Source organism: Pongo abelii, chromosome X (genome assembly GCF_028885655.2).
Source record: "Pongo abelii isolate AG06213 chromosome X, NHGRI_mPonAbe1-v2.0_pri, whole genome shotgun sequence".
In the NCBI taxonomy this organism is placed as follows: Eukaryota; Metazoa; Chordata; class Mammalia; order Primates; family Hominidae; genus Pongo; species Pongo abelii.
In genome coordinates, this window is record NC_072008.2 from 111,566,339 (window position 1) to 111,583,693 (window position 17,355).

Sequence of the window (17,355 nt, forward strand, 5' to 3'; positions counted from 1 at the left end):
ATCAAGAACAATGAAATATATTCTGCTCATGTGAATGGAGCTATTTGTCCTTTGGCCTATTTTATTCTTCCAGCTGTGTATCATCGGCAGCTCTGTGTCCCAGGTGAGTAATTATAGCTGGAGAAAGTCAGGGGCCTGCAGGTGTATCCTGCACGTGATTGGAACAAGGGCAGAGGTGCTAGGATTACCAGGAGGTTCTTACATTAGCATTGCTTATGAACATTCTCACTTCCAAACAGAATTTTATGCACAACAATGGAATGCGCCCAACTTGTAAGCGAAATGATCTCAACTACCCCGGGCAGTCCTTCATGTACATCTGCTTCCAGGCAATCAAGTAATCCAACCAAGGTTTATGGAAGTCTTTTGCAGCCAGAAAAGATGCTAAAGAGTATTAACCCTTTCTCCTTCTTTCAGGCACCATCTTAATATAAATAACCCGAATTTCTTTTGTTTGGGAGGGGTGAAGGCTAAAATCTTACTAAAATTAGAACAACATAATCCTACTTCAGAGATAGGGAGGTCTCATCTACTCCTAAAAGAGGGTATATACAGCACATCATATGTCTATAGTTTATTCCTCCTTCAGCATGTAGAATGAAATCATGGTGTGGGTTATGGTGGAAGTAAATGAGTGGCTGCTTCATTTTATAAATTACATTTTGGTCAGGTTTTAGATATGTTCTAATTAGGTATGTTTTAATAGAAAATATTGATGTGTTTGAGAAACAAATCCTGAAATTTTTAACAGTCTTTCGCAGTTATTTGTAAGTAACTGGGTTTACTAATAGTTCACATGAGTCTGTGCTCACTACATTAACTTGAAAAAAATTTTTTTTAATAAGGGAATTTTGAAAATCTCACTATAACTTTTTCAGTATGGATGTGGCCCATCTAAAACCTTCAGAAACTAATACCTCAAGTAGCTATGTTCATTAACATTTTGCAGGAAAAAAAATTGTATGCATACATGCACATTTTCTCTCTGGAGAGACTGGCTCTGAGCCAATACAGCAAAAGAGGAAAAAATACACTTGCAAAGCACAGTTAACTCCCTGACTAAATGTGTGGAGGGAAAATCTAATTTGGCAATACTGGACAGATGTATATTTTGAAACAAAGCTTCTCTTGGAAGCTTGTGTCATATTAGTTGGCCATGAACTGAACAAGAATAACAGGCAACGCACTTGTATAAAACCCAGCTGCTGTCTCTAATATTTGGTAATGAACTGCTTTTTGTATATGAAGATGACAACACTAACCAACTGGAACTATGGCATGTGCTGTGAACAGTGTCTCCAGGAGCAAGGCTGGATTATTTCAATCTTCCACACTCTAGGGCCCAGCCCCTGTTGGATCTTTTGCACATATTTGTGCAAACAAGGTATAGTCTGTGGCCAAGTAACAGAGCCAAGCCAACTGGAAAATAAAGGGGTTAAATCCATGACTTTGGTCTATTTAGTCCTGCATTCAGACACACTGAGCTAATCATTCACACATCATTGAGTATTACAAATGCATATAGTCACTGAAAGTCACAAATAATAATTCTCTCTTTTATTCTGTTCTGACTATAGGTGGCCCATTGCATAAGTTTCAATTCATATCATATGATTAGGTTATTTTGAAAGGGATTAGATTTCCTATGACATGGCATGTGACTTATTTTTTTCCAATTATTAAAGACGGTCACTAATTATTGTGCTATTCCTGCCTCTTAGTACTCAAAGAGAACCTGTTAATAGTTAGAACCCTTTTGTTGTTCTTTATGTTTAAGACAACAAGGAATATGATGCCTATCTCTCTTACACAAAAGTGGACCAAGATACTTTAGACTGTGACAATCCTGAAGAAGAGCAGTTTGCTCTTGAAGTACTGCCAGATGTCCTGGAAAAACACTATGGATATAAACTCTTCATCCCAGAAAGAGACCTGATTCCAAGTGGAAGTAAGTACTTTCAAATTTTGTGTTTAAAACGTTCTGTTTCTTTTAGGATGTTATGTGAAGGCTTCAAACATCAGAGCCAAGTATTTAGACAGTTGTTTCTCACAGTAGAGTTTCTTAAATCCAAATTTTTCCCATATGCCTGTGTTCTGACTTTCTAGCATCTGAATATTTTTAAAGGCATTCTCACTAATATTTTGGGTATGATTTCTAAATTGTGCCATAATGGTCATTTTTACTATATTGCCTTAGTATCCTGAAAAGCATTATGATCTTTTAAAAAAATCTGTAAAAGTTAGTTAAAGCCTTTTCAATATATTTCAGTTCCAAAGCTAGTCTTCTGTCACTGAGCGTCTACTTATACCTACAATTATTGTCACTAATGGCTTTGAATCTATGCCTTTCAACCTTGTTATTCATTATGGCTTGTCACTTATTTCCAGATTTATGGAAAAATCCACTTAAAAAGGTATATGAGGCCATTGGGTACAGCACTCTCACTGTGTACTTAAATTATTTTCAAGACACTTGAATGCTAGGCTTGAATGCTATTTTTAAGTTATGCTACACATTGAAAGCTATATTGAGGCTTTCAGAATAAATTCAGTTTCAAGTCAAAATATGTAGTTTTCTCCCATTAACGTCCAGAGTGCATACACATACACAGTAAAGTATAAGGAGAACACAGAGAAATCTAAGACATAGTCCCTGCTCTCGAAGAGCTTAAAATGCCATTGAGGAAAATATAAGTTCTAGAACTTATTTGCATACAAGTACTAATATCATTGAGAGGGGAAGATTGAACTGGTAACTACAAATCATAACATGTTAATTTCAACTGTGATAATAACAAAATAAAAAGCTTATATTACCAGTACTTGACAGTGTATAAAATAATTTCACATACATTACTTCATTTCATTTTTACAGTAACCCTGTGTTGCGAGAGAGTAGGTACTTATATCCTCATGCTGAGGAAGCAAAACCCCAAAATCGTCCAAGATCAAACAGTTGGCAAATGGTAGAGCTGGCAGTGGAACCTAGATTTATTTGACTTTGGTTCTCACTCTGCTAGATCATGCTGCTCCTCAATAACATTTATTCAGATTACCAGCAGGCTGCCTTGGTCACTAAGCTGACAGGAGACAAATGGAAACAAATGGGTTTTGATTGTTCATCTCTTTTCTTAGAGTTCATTTATGTCTGTGTATGTTGATGTGTACACATTAGTATGCACGCTTAGAAATGCATGGAAAGGAACAAAGAAGGCAATATTTACTGGTTTATTTTTTCCTGCTCCACAAATGTAAGAATTCCCCAAGCTTCTTATCATGGTCCTTCATTCTTTTCTTTCTGCAGTTTTCCCCATACTATCCTATATTTATTTTTTCTCCAAGGAACATCCTGATATCCCATTTTTATGACTTGAAATACTATTCTACATTTGTTGTTTCTCCAAGGAACATCCTGATACCTCAGAGTCATTTTTCATTCTTCTGTGTCTTTCTCCCAAATCCAGTGTCCCTTGCATTTTTTTCATTCTCACTTTTCCATCCTAGTGTAGGCCCTAATTATCTAACTCCTTCAATGTTAATTATCCCTCTATCTTCCTTATCTTTCCTCCCATCCATTCAGCCCCACTAATATCAAGTACATCTCCTCGATCATGTCACTTCTGTGTTCAACAAATGAATCATTCACTACTTACTACAGGATAAAATTTATAACCCTTAGCTAAACACTTCTACAATCTTTCGCCAGCCCAGATTTATCTCCTAAATTTGTCTCCTACCACTTCCTCTACTCATACTTTCCACTCTAGCCAAACTGTGCCTTTGATATATACATTCTATGTCCCTGTAATGCATTTGTTCATGTTAGTCCTCTATGACTTTGCAAATCCTACTTATCCTTCTCCATATCACTGCCTCTGTGAAAGGTCCATAATAATCTCTCCAGCTGTAGAATTCATGGTGTATAATCACTTATTTGACAGTAAATTTGTACTCCTGTGACATTTTGCATTTTAAAATAATTTTACTAGCTTTTCATCTATTTATGTCTTTTCTAGCCAGCAAGATTATAAACTCCATGAGGACAGGGACTATATCTCATTTATTTTTGTATCCCTATAGTCATCTAGCAGAAGACTTGAGCTCATTAGATGCTTCATAGATGTTTATTGATTTTGTTTGAAAAATGTCATCAGGATGGGCAGAGATTTTATAGTCCACAGAAAATTCTTTTAATTCTTTAAAATCAGACTGAGTAGGGGCTTGGATCTTGGGTCCTCAATGGTGCACAGGAAGACTCCTTTTACAAGTAAGCCATTTGGGACAACTATGCAGGTTTTAGATGCAACCACTGGAGGGTGTTTGATTTTAATCCTTCCTTCCTGAACGAGGAAATTCATGTTCTCTGAATTCCGATTTGCGAGTGTAACCTGCAGAGGCTCTTAAAAAGGCCCTTTGACAATTTTTCTTTTCCATCAACATTTTAGAGTTAGCTGAGCAGTCACCGTGTCAGGATTAACGAGTTTTTCCTTGGCATTTTTAGCATGCATTCAGGAAGTGAATGAAGTATATGAATAATATACTTGATTTACACGTGAATGACAGAGTAGAACATTTTGGACTTGGTGTATATGTGTTATTAAAGAAGCTTCTATGGTCTGTATTTTCAACCATTGGTACAGATTTAACAGCTTATACTATATAAATATAGACACATTCCTGTGGGGGGGGGGGAAACCTAGTTACAGTATTATAAGCTGTATTTGTCCCTCACATCTCATTTAAAACATGTTGACCTAAGACCACTCCTTCCTCTGAAAACTAGCAATGAGGCCTTTGAGGACTATGAAAGCAGACTTCATAAAATCATTCTTGATCCACAACAATAATTTTCTATGAATCAAATTAATGACATCTATGGCATAAACCCATTCATATTTAATGTCTTCACTTTTGATGTATCTTCAGTCTTTTTGTACTACTCTCACAGTATTCCAATTCAACCTCATCAACACACAAACCTTTCCAATGTACACAGTTTCAAAAGTACATGAAAATCTCTCTCTCTGTCTCTCTCCCTCTCTCTCTCTCTCATATAACCAAGAATTCTCAGAAATCTTGGTTACAAAGATGTCACTTTCCAAGGTGAGCTGGGGGTATCTGTACCACCCATGCCCTACCAGGAATATGTTGTCCTTTGGCCATTATGAACCAGCAGAGATGGGGAGATTTGATGCAAATATTTTTCCTAAATGCTGAAACTGAGTGTTCCGATCTGGACATTATTTTCCTGGCAGTGACTACCTTTCCATTCCTGAGCCTGTGGCCAGGATCTTCCTTATGTTTTCTCAGGTTGGGTGCCTAAATATGGCAAGAATTCTTACTTTCCAGTAAAAGTTTGGTCTGTCTTTTCACAGACTAGAAACATCTGTCCCTGAGAATAGCGAAAGCAACTTTGTTGCCAACAGGCATCTGAATGTCAGAAGTGACAGGCAACCAGAAGAAAGCCAGATAGAAAACACCCTATTCAAACTGCCTAGAGACACAAACTTGAGAAGTAGAGATTTTTCTCACCCATGCAGCTGCTGGTTTTTGTGGTATAAACTACTCTACACAGAGCACATTGTGTTCATGGGGCCTAGAGGATCCTTGAGGAATGAACAGATGTGCTCTGAAGCTGACATGTGACCAACAGAACCCAGCTGTGCAATTGAGATCCTGAGATTGGGGACATTTTTGGATGAGTACCATTTATGCTCTTGGGCCTATCTTATCTCAGTGTTTCTGTAGAGATTAAATAAAAACCAAAAATGTAAAAAGTTATTGAATCAGGCTGAGGGCCACTGGTCAGATGGAGAAAATAGCATTCTAAAACTAAAAGTAGAAACAACCCAATCCTGTACTCTTTGTTTCCCTTTAAAAGTAAGAAAGTAAGGTGCTGAAAGGTGCATATGCAATATTTATTAACAATTATAAATTAAACCAGTTTTGGATGAAGCTTTAGAAAAAGCTACAGATGTCTAAGTGGACTTTGAAGAGGAAAAAAAAAATCCTTGGAAGGCTTTTACCTCAATTTCCCTTTCTATTTATAGAAAGACTATGAGGATTCCTATGTGAGTTGTTCATGCATGATTGCATTCAACAAATACACTAGAAAACTAAAAATATTATCATGCTTATGGTTTATTGGCCACATCTTTTTAAATTATATTTATGAATTTAGCCTCATGTGTCAAATTATCTTTTCATTTGTCTTTATGCTCAATTTTCCGTGAAGGAATCCTAAGACTTTCAGTAATTTAAGGGAAAAAGTATAATGTCTGATTACATTCTTGCATTTGGTAGACTTTCCTCACTAATCTAACCTTCAATTCTTTAATGCTTAGTACTAGCCATGTGATTGTGCTGACAATGAAATGACAAATGACTGGAGAATACATCTGGTGTCAGATGATCCCTAGTCACTTCTGAAGTGAGGCATGCAAAAAAACATTTTTGTACATGGATCTGTGAGCATTCATTGCCACTAGTTCCTCTAATAGCCGAACAGATTGGACACCATTTAATTAAGTTGTCTTTGGGGAGTAATAAAATCGTTTTCCAGACAATCTGATGTCTGTGACCTAAAAAGTTTGAGGGAGGGGTGACATGAACAATCATGGAAATGTAACGTATTGTGTGAACTTTACTCACATGGAATAAAATTGAACGTGTCCACCATCCCCTTCATGTTAAAGTCAAGAGAGAAAAAACTGTACTTCAATATGTCCAGCAATGTACTGAGGTCAATAGAATAATGTTTCTCATCAAAGTTTGAGGTAGAGGTTAGAGTTGATTATGTAGAATTTCATTCAGGAAATCTGCTGTTTGGGTGGCACAAAGAACAGGCATCTTAAACAAACAAACAAACAAAAAACATAGTATAAAACCAGGATAAGATTGTCTTAAGTACTGAAGGAAACACAGAAAAGACTGTAAGTAGTAAGTGGCTTTGTTCCATATTCATTAAGGCTGCACCAGTGAGAATTAGTTACACTACAAGATTTTAGGGCTTCAGAAGGGAGAAAGAAAGAGGTGGAGGGTATTTTGCAGGTTCACTTTCTTTGCTACTCTCCACTTTATGTTTCTTTCAATCTTCTCTAAATGTGTCCCATTCCCTACCTCTACTCTCTGTGAAGAGGTGAAGAGAGAAGTGAAAGAAGACAGAAATGTGGACAGCATTCAGAGTGGATTCTTCACACTGTCATGCTTCCCCACTCACCCACAGGTGAAATGTGAAAGTACAGGATTCATTACTAGAAATATAGCCTCCAAACTCAGAACTGTAAATACACACAATTCCCTGTAGTCATCAGGTCTCAGCAAATTCATGTTAGCTGCTGAGTCAATGACTAATCAAAATTAATTAGGACCCTCATACTGTAGAGAACAAAACTCCTGCCTAAGAAATTTAGCTCAGCTAACTGTGAATTATCAAGCCAAGAATTTGGAAGGGGAGAGGGTGGGAAAGGTTTTTGTAGGACAAGTAATATCACACATATTTAGAAAGGCTCCCAGCCAGGCATGGTGGCTCACGCCTGTAATCCCAGCACTTTGGGAGGCCGAGGCGGGCAGATTTCCTGAGGTCAGGAGTTCAAGAGCAGCCTGGCCAGTGTGGTGAAACCCCATCTCTACTAAAAATGCAAAAACTAACTGGGCATGGTGGCGGGTGCCTGTAATCCCAGCTACTTGGGAGGCTGAGGTAGGAGAATTGCTTGAACCCAGGAGACGAAGGTTGCAGTGAGCCAAGATCACGCCACTGCGCGCCAGCCTGGGCAACAGAGCGAGACTCCATCTCAAAAAAAAAAAAAAAAAAAAAAAGGCTTCCTACACACACACACACACACACACACACACACACACGGCTAAGTTAACATTATGTAGCCTCAGTCTCCATGGCAAACAACAGATACAGAATCTTACATCTGTCAGAGACAGAATCAAGACCTAAAATCTTTAGCAACATCAGCCAAGATAGAGTCAATGTGTATAACTATGCCAGTAGGTTAGTATTTAGAATCATTATATAAAACTCAGATAGTATTTTTAGTGAGAATACATTATAAGGTAACCCACTGTAAGCCTCTAGTTATAACAAATGTGTGATATTTTCCCCAACTATGTAGTGGTGAATAATATATTTTTCTTTGATATATAGGAAACATATGTAGGCTTGATTTTAGGTCTTGATATATTAACCTATAGGTTTTATAAATATTGTTGATAGCTATAAATTAGCTAATGTTCACCAAAAATTAGTGAAGTATTATCTGTTTTGATGCATCCTGTCTCACCCTAATGGTGTGTCTTTTTAACTAATAATAGCTGCTGTGCATAACTGTGAATGTAAGCATATCAAATTACTATTATATGAATCTGGAAAGTAATAAATTATGCTTATGTTTACAGGCTAAGTATTTGTCTTTTAACTTCTTAAAAAATATATCCTATATGCTGCTGATAATGACCTTGACATTAGTGGAGGTGTCAACACAAAAATAAATTATAAGGAGCTAATTGATTAGTTTGAGAACTCAGATGGTTAGTAGGCAGGAGTAAGACCACATAGAAATTCATTAATATAGAGTTTTTTCTCCCATGTCCTTCTTGCCTACATCTGCAGTAGACTCAGTGGCCTGAGAATTAAGAAAGTACTGAATTCTTTTGGAAAAGTGTATGTTTCCCATTAGAAGCAATTTCTTTTGGGGCTGCCATTCTTCCTGCTTCTATTTCCTCCTTCCGTTTGCCTTTTTCCTTCATTAATGAATGGCATAATTTGCTTTTAAGTCACTTTTCTAGATCTAATTCTATTTCTCCTCTAAATGCACTAGAATTTTGTTTTATACAACGGCCCTTGAAAGATATTTTAAAATTGAATTGGCTTTGTTTTTAATAAGGCTTTAGGTAGCAACTTTCTTTGCTTTTTACAAATACTGGTGCTACTGGCGTGATATTTTTTTCATTTCTCTAATAAGTACATATCCCAAGGAGAGTCTAGTGGCAAGGCATTTTATTCCAGAATATTTTCCTAACTCTGTCAACTCCCAGCAGAGACAAAAGAAAAAATTTTATTTCATTTGCACTTTTAATGTGAAAAAATGAATTGTATCAATTTAAGCACCCTATCAAAACTATGTTCAAGGAGACTTTTTTCTTTCTCTCATTGTTGAAGGTTATGAATAGGTTAAATGTACTTGGCTTTGTTTCATGTCTGATAATCTGCTGTGGTTTCGCAGACTGGTCTAGAGAAACAGAAGGCTATCAGACACAGCCCCTTTTGGTCTTTTCTGTCATCAGAAGTTACATCAAACCACAGCTTGCAAAGAAATGACTTAGTGACCTTTTATTTAAGGGATATCTTATATTTTTATGTGGAAAAAGTCTTTCAAGGGATTCCTGCTACTCAGTTGCTAAATTTGCCGGAACAAGTCAGGGCAAGATTTAGTGAGTATTCATATGTGCTGTGGATTTAGGGATTTTTTTTTTTTTTTTGAAAAACGTTTCTTTATTATCTTTCGTGGTAACAAGCTTTTAAAAACGTTTTCTGAAGGTTTCTAAAATGTCTCCCAAAAAACCACAACCCTATGAGGGCAAACTCCACTGCCTGTCAGGGACTACTACTAACTATGGGCTGGCGATGTCTTAACTTGATACCTGTTTCTGCTTAGATTATTGGGAACTTTTCCAAACCCAACCACCCTCCTTGGTCTTTAATTCAGGGGTGTCAAAACTTCTTTGTAAAGGTCCAGATAGTAAATATTTTAGGTTTTGTAGATTATATATGGTCTCTGTTGCATCATATCTTCTTATTCTTCTCTTTTACAACTCTTTAAAAATATATAAATCATTCTTAGCTCCCAAGCCATACAAAAACAGGACATGGGCCTAATGTATCCGTCGCCAGATCACAGTCATTGGATGCAGATATACAACCCCGGGGTGAAGGGGAAACTGGGGCACTTGCTTCATAGAAGCCAGCAACAATTCCCTGGCTAAAGATTAGCAAGTAAAAAATATGAACTCTACCTATTTGGTTTCTTCCTCATTTACTTTTGTTTTCCATGATGGCTAGGTTCTTATATTTTCCCAAAGACAACAAAAGAAAACTTAAGAAGAGAAGGAAGAAAGAGGCAGAGGGAGATAGGATAGAGAGGAAGAACGGGATAGGTAAAAAGAAAGAGCGAGAAAGAAAACAAAGAGGGAAGTAAAAAGAAAAGAGGATAAAAGCAGAAAAAGAAAGGGATAAAGACAGAGGTAGAGAGGGGGAAATGGGGGAGAAAAACAGAGAGCAAGCCAGTATGGAAGCTAGGGCACAGTCTCGCCTTCTTTTCCTTAGAGCCAGTCAGCTCTTAGAGGCACCTCCCCAGCTGCTTCCAAACATTGAGGTTGCTGCCCAGCCACTGATCATCATCCCAAGAAGTGAAATGTGGGCTTCACATCTGAAAACTTCCACTTGGTTTTTCACCAAGTGAAATGGAACACGAGGTTCAGGGTCCAAGCAAATGGCTCATGTTTTCTTTGGGACACTGGGGCTGTGTCTACCCAGGGAAAATTTTGATATACTGACTGACTGACTCTAGTGCATATGATTAATGTATATATAGGGCAAACCAGGATAATTTAGACCTTTTTTCTTCTACAGGAGGTTTTCAGCCGGAATTATCTGGATGGTTGCCTCAACTCTCCACTAGGCTTTGCCAGAATAAGCACAGCCAGTAGAGTATGCAGGAGACAGGGACCACTCCCTCTCTCCAAGGTTCCCTTTAACTCCCACACCCTGTGCAGCTGAGTATAGCGGGACCTGTACTGACAGGCATTCCTTCTGGGGGCAAATGTAAATTCTGTCTAATAAGTCTCTAAGAAGCCCCAAGAACCCTAAATATTGCATACTGCCTAACTGTCAGATGGCAAAATATAATAGATGGATGAAAGGGGAGAACCATACTAATGGAGGGAAAATGTTACCCTGTTCGTTTCCTCATCCCAAAAAGAAGCTAGCAAAGCCAAAGCCCATGACATCCCAATCAAATGAATTAGTACATGTGCGTACAGTTTCTCTTATAAGTGTGGATACCTGGGTTGTAATTTTTTTTCTTTAAGTTGATAGACTCATATATAGGTATAGCTTTAGTTTCTAAAAGCATAGTTTAAAAGTGCATTTAAGGCTGAGGACAGAGGATTGTTTAAGGCCAGGAGTTTGAGACCAGCCTGAGCAACATAGTGAGACCCCACCTCTATAAAAAATAATAATAAAAAATTAGCCGAGCATGGTGGCTGGCACCTGTAGTCCTAGCTACTCAGGAGGCTGAAGCAGGAGGATTGCTTGAGATCAAGAGGTCGAGTTTGCAGAGAGCTGTGTTTGTGCCACTGCATTCCAGCCTAGGCAACACAGCAAGACTCTATCTCAAAAAAATAAATAAATAAATAAATAAAAGTACATTTAGACTACAAACTAACACATAAAAATTCTGTTGTTCCTAGAGGTACACTTCATGTGACAGAGTGTTATTGGCAAGGTTTGTACAAGGTTTAATTTTTTTTAATGGAATTACAAGCTGTAATTAATTAGGGAACAATACTACTCAAAGTAACCCCTTGGTAAATTATTTTGTGAAGAATTATTCTATAAAATTAATAATGAATTCATAATTCACCTGGTAAAACTGTATCTTCATTGACTCCTGCACTGATATTATGATTCTGGGTTTGGGTTTTGTTCTGTTTTGTTTTGGAGGAAAGGTGAAAAGAATAATGAGAAAAATGCATGATAGTTTATTTTACTGTATCTTACAGATCCAACTTCTAATGATGAAGCTTCCCACATAACTTCTTTCTTTTTGGGAGCAGAAAGAAAGGAAGAAAATGAAGAGTCAGAGCTGTTGATACATTGGGAAAATATTTTTCCACTCTATTGAAACTTCCTACCTTTCCTTCCCTTCTGTTTCACCAGTTCTCTAAGTGATAATTACAGAGTGATAACTTCTCAATTACTATTTCTGTGGTTTTTTTTGTTTCATTTTGTTTTTGCAGATTTCACTGCTTATTTTTTCCCCTGAATGCATAACCTCTAAAATAAAACACTCAAAATTCTTCAAAGTTCCCTCTCTACTTAGACACTGCCTTATCCCGACAGATACAGTCATTGTAACTACTACATGAGAAAGATCCTGAAATGTATTAAGTCAAAACCCAAAGAACAGTAACAACAAATTGTTAAATGGGCAATTCTATGTGTATCTCTTAAAAGTTTCTTATTTATCTGTAGGGTATAAAGAAAGTTTGCTCATTTTCACTTGTAAAAGTTTTCTTGCTGCCAAGTAGTGAAAATAAAACCTTAGAAAAGAGAGATCACCTGTAAAATATGCATCTGTAAAATAAGTTTCTCTTTTCAAATTGCTTGTACTGAGCTGTTTGGTGGCCCCACAATATGTGCTGAATGTGACTCCTTGAAAGCAGTCTGTAACCTTGGGCAGATTTGTGTTGACAAATGTTGCTATGCTTCTTTCTGTAAGCACTGCTTCTGCTAGAGGGCACTGTACATTAGACAAGGCCTTGTGTTCTGCTTCGTAAAGACAGCTCTCTGGTGTAGCACCTGTGTCTAAGTCTCCATTTGTTAACACATGTGTGTGTTTCCCTTTTTGGCAGATAAGACTTTGGGAAGCATGATTCCAAAGGGATTATTTCATGTGATAAATAAATCTGGAGTTAGTTGAGTGTTTCTCTACCATGTAAAAGCCATAGATAACATATTCACCTCACTTTCAGAATTGCTCCACAAAGTAGGGCAAATACTTTTCAGTTGGTAGACTCCTTCACTGTTCATTTCACACCACCCCCCACCTCCAACTCTACTCTTCACTCTTCCTTGGAACAAAAGCAGCTAGTTACAATTAAACTCATGGGCACAAACCACTTCCCTATCTCTGGGTTTGAAGGGCATAATGGAGAACCTAAGTTTGCAAATGACAGAAATAATCGGAGAAACAAGCTATGATTCTAAAAGAGATTTTCCATCATCTCTGTATCACAGTTATCTCTCAAGTAGTTAGTATACATAGCCCCCTCCTTGTTTAGTAGTTGAAAACTAGGGGCCATACATACAGTTAGTATTTGTCAATTACAATAAATAATATTAATAAAAATAAAATTAAAGAAGAAAAGCAAACAAAACCCATAAATACAGTAACTCTGCATTTATTAAAAGGATCCATTTCTCTTTTCATCGGCTCCTTGATTAGTTGTTCACTTAGAGTACTAGCTTGGAAGCCTGACTTGAATTAAATGATTACATAAATAAAAATCACTGAAATACACCTAAGCTCTGAAGAAGTCAGAGTTTATGTTAGCCAACAAAACACTGTAAGTAATGGTGAGGGAAAAGAAAATAACGAGTATAAGCAGTTTTCTTTTTCAGTTTTAAGGAAGGGAATGTACAATACAAGAAAAGAAAATGTGATGGACTTTAGTGAGAGACTGGATCTTTGCTATATTAGTGTGCAAACCTGATGCTTTAGAGACTGGCAATGTCTTTGTTTTACTCTTTCTCTCTTTCTGTGATTTGTAGCATACATGGAAGATCTCACAAGATATGTTGAACAAAGCAGAAGACTTATTATCGTGCTAACTCCAGACTATATTCTCAGACGGGGATGGAGTATTTTCGAACTGGAAAGCAGACTCCATAACATGCTAGTCAGTGGAGAAATCAAAGTGATTTTGATTGAGTGTACAGAATTAAAAGGGAAAGTGAATTGCCAGGAAGTAGAATCACTAAAGCGCAGCATCAAATTTCTGTCCCTGATCAAATGGAAGGGACCCAAAAGCAGCAAATTAAATTCTAAGTTTTGGAAGCACTTAGTATATGAAATGCCCATCAAGAAAAAAGAAATGCTATCTCGGTGCCATGTTCTGGACTCCGCAGAACAAGGACTTTTTGGAGAACTCCAGCCTATACCCTCTATTGCCATGACCAGTACTTCAGCCACTCTGGTGTCATCTCAAGCTGATCTCCCTGAATTCCACCCTTCAGATTCAATGCAAATGAGGCACTGTTGCAGAGGTTATAAACATGAGATACCAACCACGACCTTGCCAGTACCTTCCTTAGGCAACCACCATACTTATTGTAACCTGCCTCTGACGCTACTCAACGGACAGCTACCCCTTAATAACACCCTGAAAGATACCCAGGAATTTCATAGGAACAGTTCTTTGCTGCCTTTATCCTCCAAAGAGCTTAGCTTTACCAGTGATATTTGGTAGTGAAAAATCTGAATTCCTCTGAACAGCTAGATGAGCATAGAGAATTTCTGCTATACCAAGCATAAAGTACACCTAATAATGTTGAGGTGTTAAAAAAGTGTTTGAAGAAAAAGGTACAAAAATGGCTTTTATACTTAAATATTTTTGTTTACATTTCCAGAATACTGGGGGGAAAGAAGGACCTGCTTTTGTAGTATGGCACCTTGTTCCAATGTACAGTTTTGATTTCTTCCTGAAAACAAAAATTTTAAAATCCTGTTGTCTTAGTGTAGGTTTTATGATAGCACATGGACTGCATGCTTAGTAGGTGAGCTGTCTTGCCCATATTTAAAAAGATTTCAGTATTCACACGGTATTTGAAATAAAGAAAATTTAAAGACTTTAATTGAATTTGAAAATTCTGAGCCAAGTTTAAGGGGAAAAATAACTTCTATAGAGTTCTGAAAACTCAAGAATTATCAAGAAAGAAATGTTGATGCACTCCAGTTGGAAGATTGTTTGTAGAGGAAGATCAGTTGAGAAAAAATGAGAACTTCTTCAACATAATGGACACTTTCTGTAGACTAAATCAACAGCTCATAATAACAGCTTTTAGTTTTATTAGGGAATCACATCTTCTGCAGGCAAATTGGTAGATAGGTAAACAATGTGCATTTCTTACGCAAATGAATAGACAGGCTGTGAGTTCTTTTAGGATGATTTTGAACAGCCTTTGTGGCTTTCTAATTCCAAAAGTTTTACAACTTTGAAAACACATTTTGAAGTACACATTTCATTGTTTGCTAACAAATTCACATTTGGATTTTTTCCTTAACCTGCTATAAGTATTATATGAAAATGTGGACATCTTCCTGCTTTTTTTCAACATCGTTGACGTTTGAATTTAAATACATATTGACTGCAAGTGTCAGCAATTGGAAAGAAGTACTGCAACAATATTCGCAGATGAAGTGCTAAATGATTTATGTTTACTGGTGGTAGAGCAGCAATTGCACAGTTTCTCACCGGCAATGTAGTTATAAAACAGACTATTCTGTAAATATAGTATATGGCCATCTGTGCAAGGCTCCTGCACAAGTATGTCTACTCCTGGTGCTTCGAAGAGTATATTTGATAGGCTAAACTTCTCCATCCTCACATAGTGACTGTGACTGTACCATGCCAGAAAATCCTTGTAAATAATCTAAGTATTGCCTATTTGCTGTAAGGAATGTGCTCCTATTCTAGTATTTATTATGGATTACTACTTTATGTTCTTTCCAATTAATCAAATTAGATGTGCTCTCCACCTAGATGCCTGTGAGGATCAATTGTTAATCAAGGTCAATTTTGGCATTTTGCAATAGTTCTTAAATCATGTTCTTGGACAAACATGAAACAAGGACAAATGTACACAGTGTGTAAAAATTAATAATTTACCCACCCCTTGTAATTGTGAATCTCAAATGTATAAGAGAACACCAGATAATATGCTTTCTTTCAACCTTTTTTCATTATTAATTTTCTGTGATCCATGAGTTTTGTTCAAAGTACTTGTTTCTCTGTTGCTTTTCTGTATCCAGCCATTCAGAAAATGCATTCTGCACCAACAGTAAGTGAAAGCTTAGCAGTGATACATATTCATTTCACAGTGGGACAATTAGTTGCTCCTTTGAAAAGTCCTGTTCAACACATGTCGGTGTTTTCTAGATGTACTTTTTCCACTGAGAAAGATAATTTTGTTCTATAAAATCTGTAAGTCTTTCAAAATGAAAATTTATCAATTCTGAACTGTTTCCAAGTGTTATAAAGTTGTATTTACTCTGGTTGTTCTTTAATGCTATGTGTAATTACTAAGTTAAAAATCTGCATGAACTCATATACTCATGTAATATAAGTTTAAGTGACCAATTGTATTTTTTATTATATTATTTTTCACAGAAATCTAGATTAATTCAAATGAATGTTTGGTGGTATTTTTAAACTAATAGTTCTGTATTGAGCATGTAAGTTCTGAAAATATAACATGAGTCTCTCTGCTTACTCTACTTACAATGATTAAATGTGGGTAGCAATTTGAGTTGGCTGGCCACAATGTGTCCTTTCACTACTAGTAGGTACTCAGAAACAGAGCATTCACACTTGTGCCGGGGAACTTGACAAGAAACCTTTTCTACAATTTTCAGGAACGAATGTGTACACTATCTATAAAAATTTATTTCTAGATGGCAATTCAAAATTTAATTTTCATCTCAGATTTTTAAAAGATATAGCCCATAAGGGTATAATAAGTATTTAGTCTAGAACATGAAGTATTTTCTTAGTTGTATTCACAGAGGGAAAAACATTTCTTCTCAATTTTTCACTGAAATTGATTTTGGAAATCTAGAAAAACACTGGTACAACTAGTTATCATATATTGATAACAAATTTATTGTTATGTTATTGTATGCAAGAATGTATACTTTTTAAAACAGGTTATTTTAAGGCGAAACATTCAGAAAATATAAGAAATGATGAGACAAATGAGAAATGTACTAAACCATAGACAAATAGGAAATTAAAATTGCATGAAAACAAACAATGCTCAAGGATATGGGCAATGTGTACATGGGTTTAATTAGGCAAAATATGAAATATGGTGAGATTGATAATCTATGGGCTCCAATATAACTATGGAAACTCTAAAAAGTGGCTGGATGGTACCTGAAAAGAAGATGTCTGTCCTCACTGCCTCTAAGCTTTAATTGAATTAGGTCTAAATCAGGTCCACTTTCAATCACTTATTCAAAAATATGAGTACAAAGAGAGTTGCAGGTTTCTGGTAAGGCTTGAACCAAAAATAGCATCATGTGAGAGGTTGATATTTTGTCTGAGGATTGATGGTTAACATGGTAGGGCATTGGAGGAAACAGTGCAATCAGAGGGTGAAACAGTTCAGTTATGAAAGAAGTTTATAGAGGTGTCCAAGAGGACATGGGAATGAGTAGTATCCTGGGGATAACTTCCACAACAGGTTGGAGAATGGTAAGTGTGAGAAGGAAAAAAAATTCTTGCAGGAAAGAAAAGGAGAGTCTTTGACCCATGTAGTATTTGAAGGGCTTACAGGAGTATGAA

The 17,355-nt window shown here is 36.6% G+C and overlaps 1 protein-coding gene across 3 annotated transcripts in view; it reads left to right on the forward strand.

The window, feature by feature from the left end:
* IL1RAPL2 (interleukin 1 receptor accessory protein like 2) overlaps positions 1-16,427 on the forward strand; it is a 1,231,199-nt gene extending 1,214,772 nt beyond the window's left edge. For 2 of the 3 annotated variants that reach the window (XM_002831949.3, XM_054544918.2), the window contains exons 10-11: positions 1,778-1,948; positions 13,562-16,427. In XM_002831949.3, the coding sequence (XP_002831995.1) occupies positions 1,778-1,948; positions 13,562-14,259 (869 nt within the window). In that variant the 3' untranslated portion in view covers positions 14,260-16,427. Of the gene's footprint in view, positions 1-1,777; positions 1,949-11,790; positions 12,429-13,561 lie in introns of those variants that run through there. The other variant, XM_054544919.1, reaches the window with a different exon arrangement.
* The last annotated feature ends 928 nt before the right edge of the window (positions 16,428-17,355 follow it).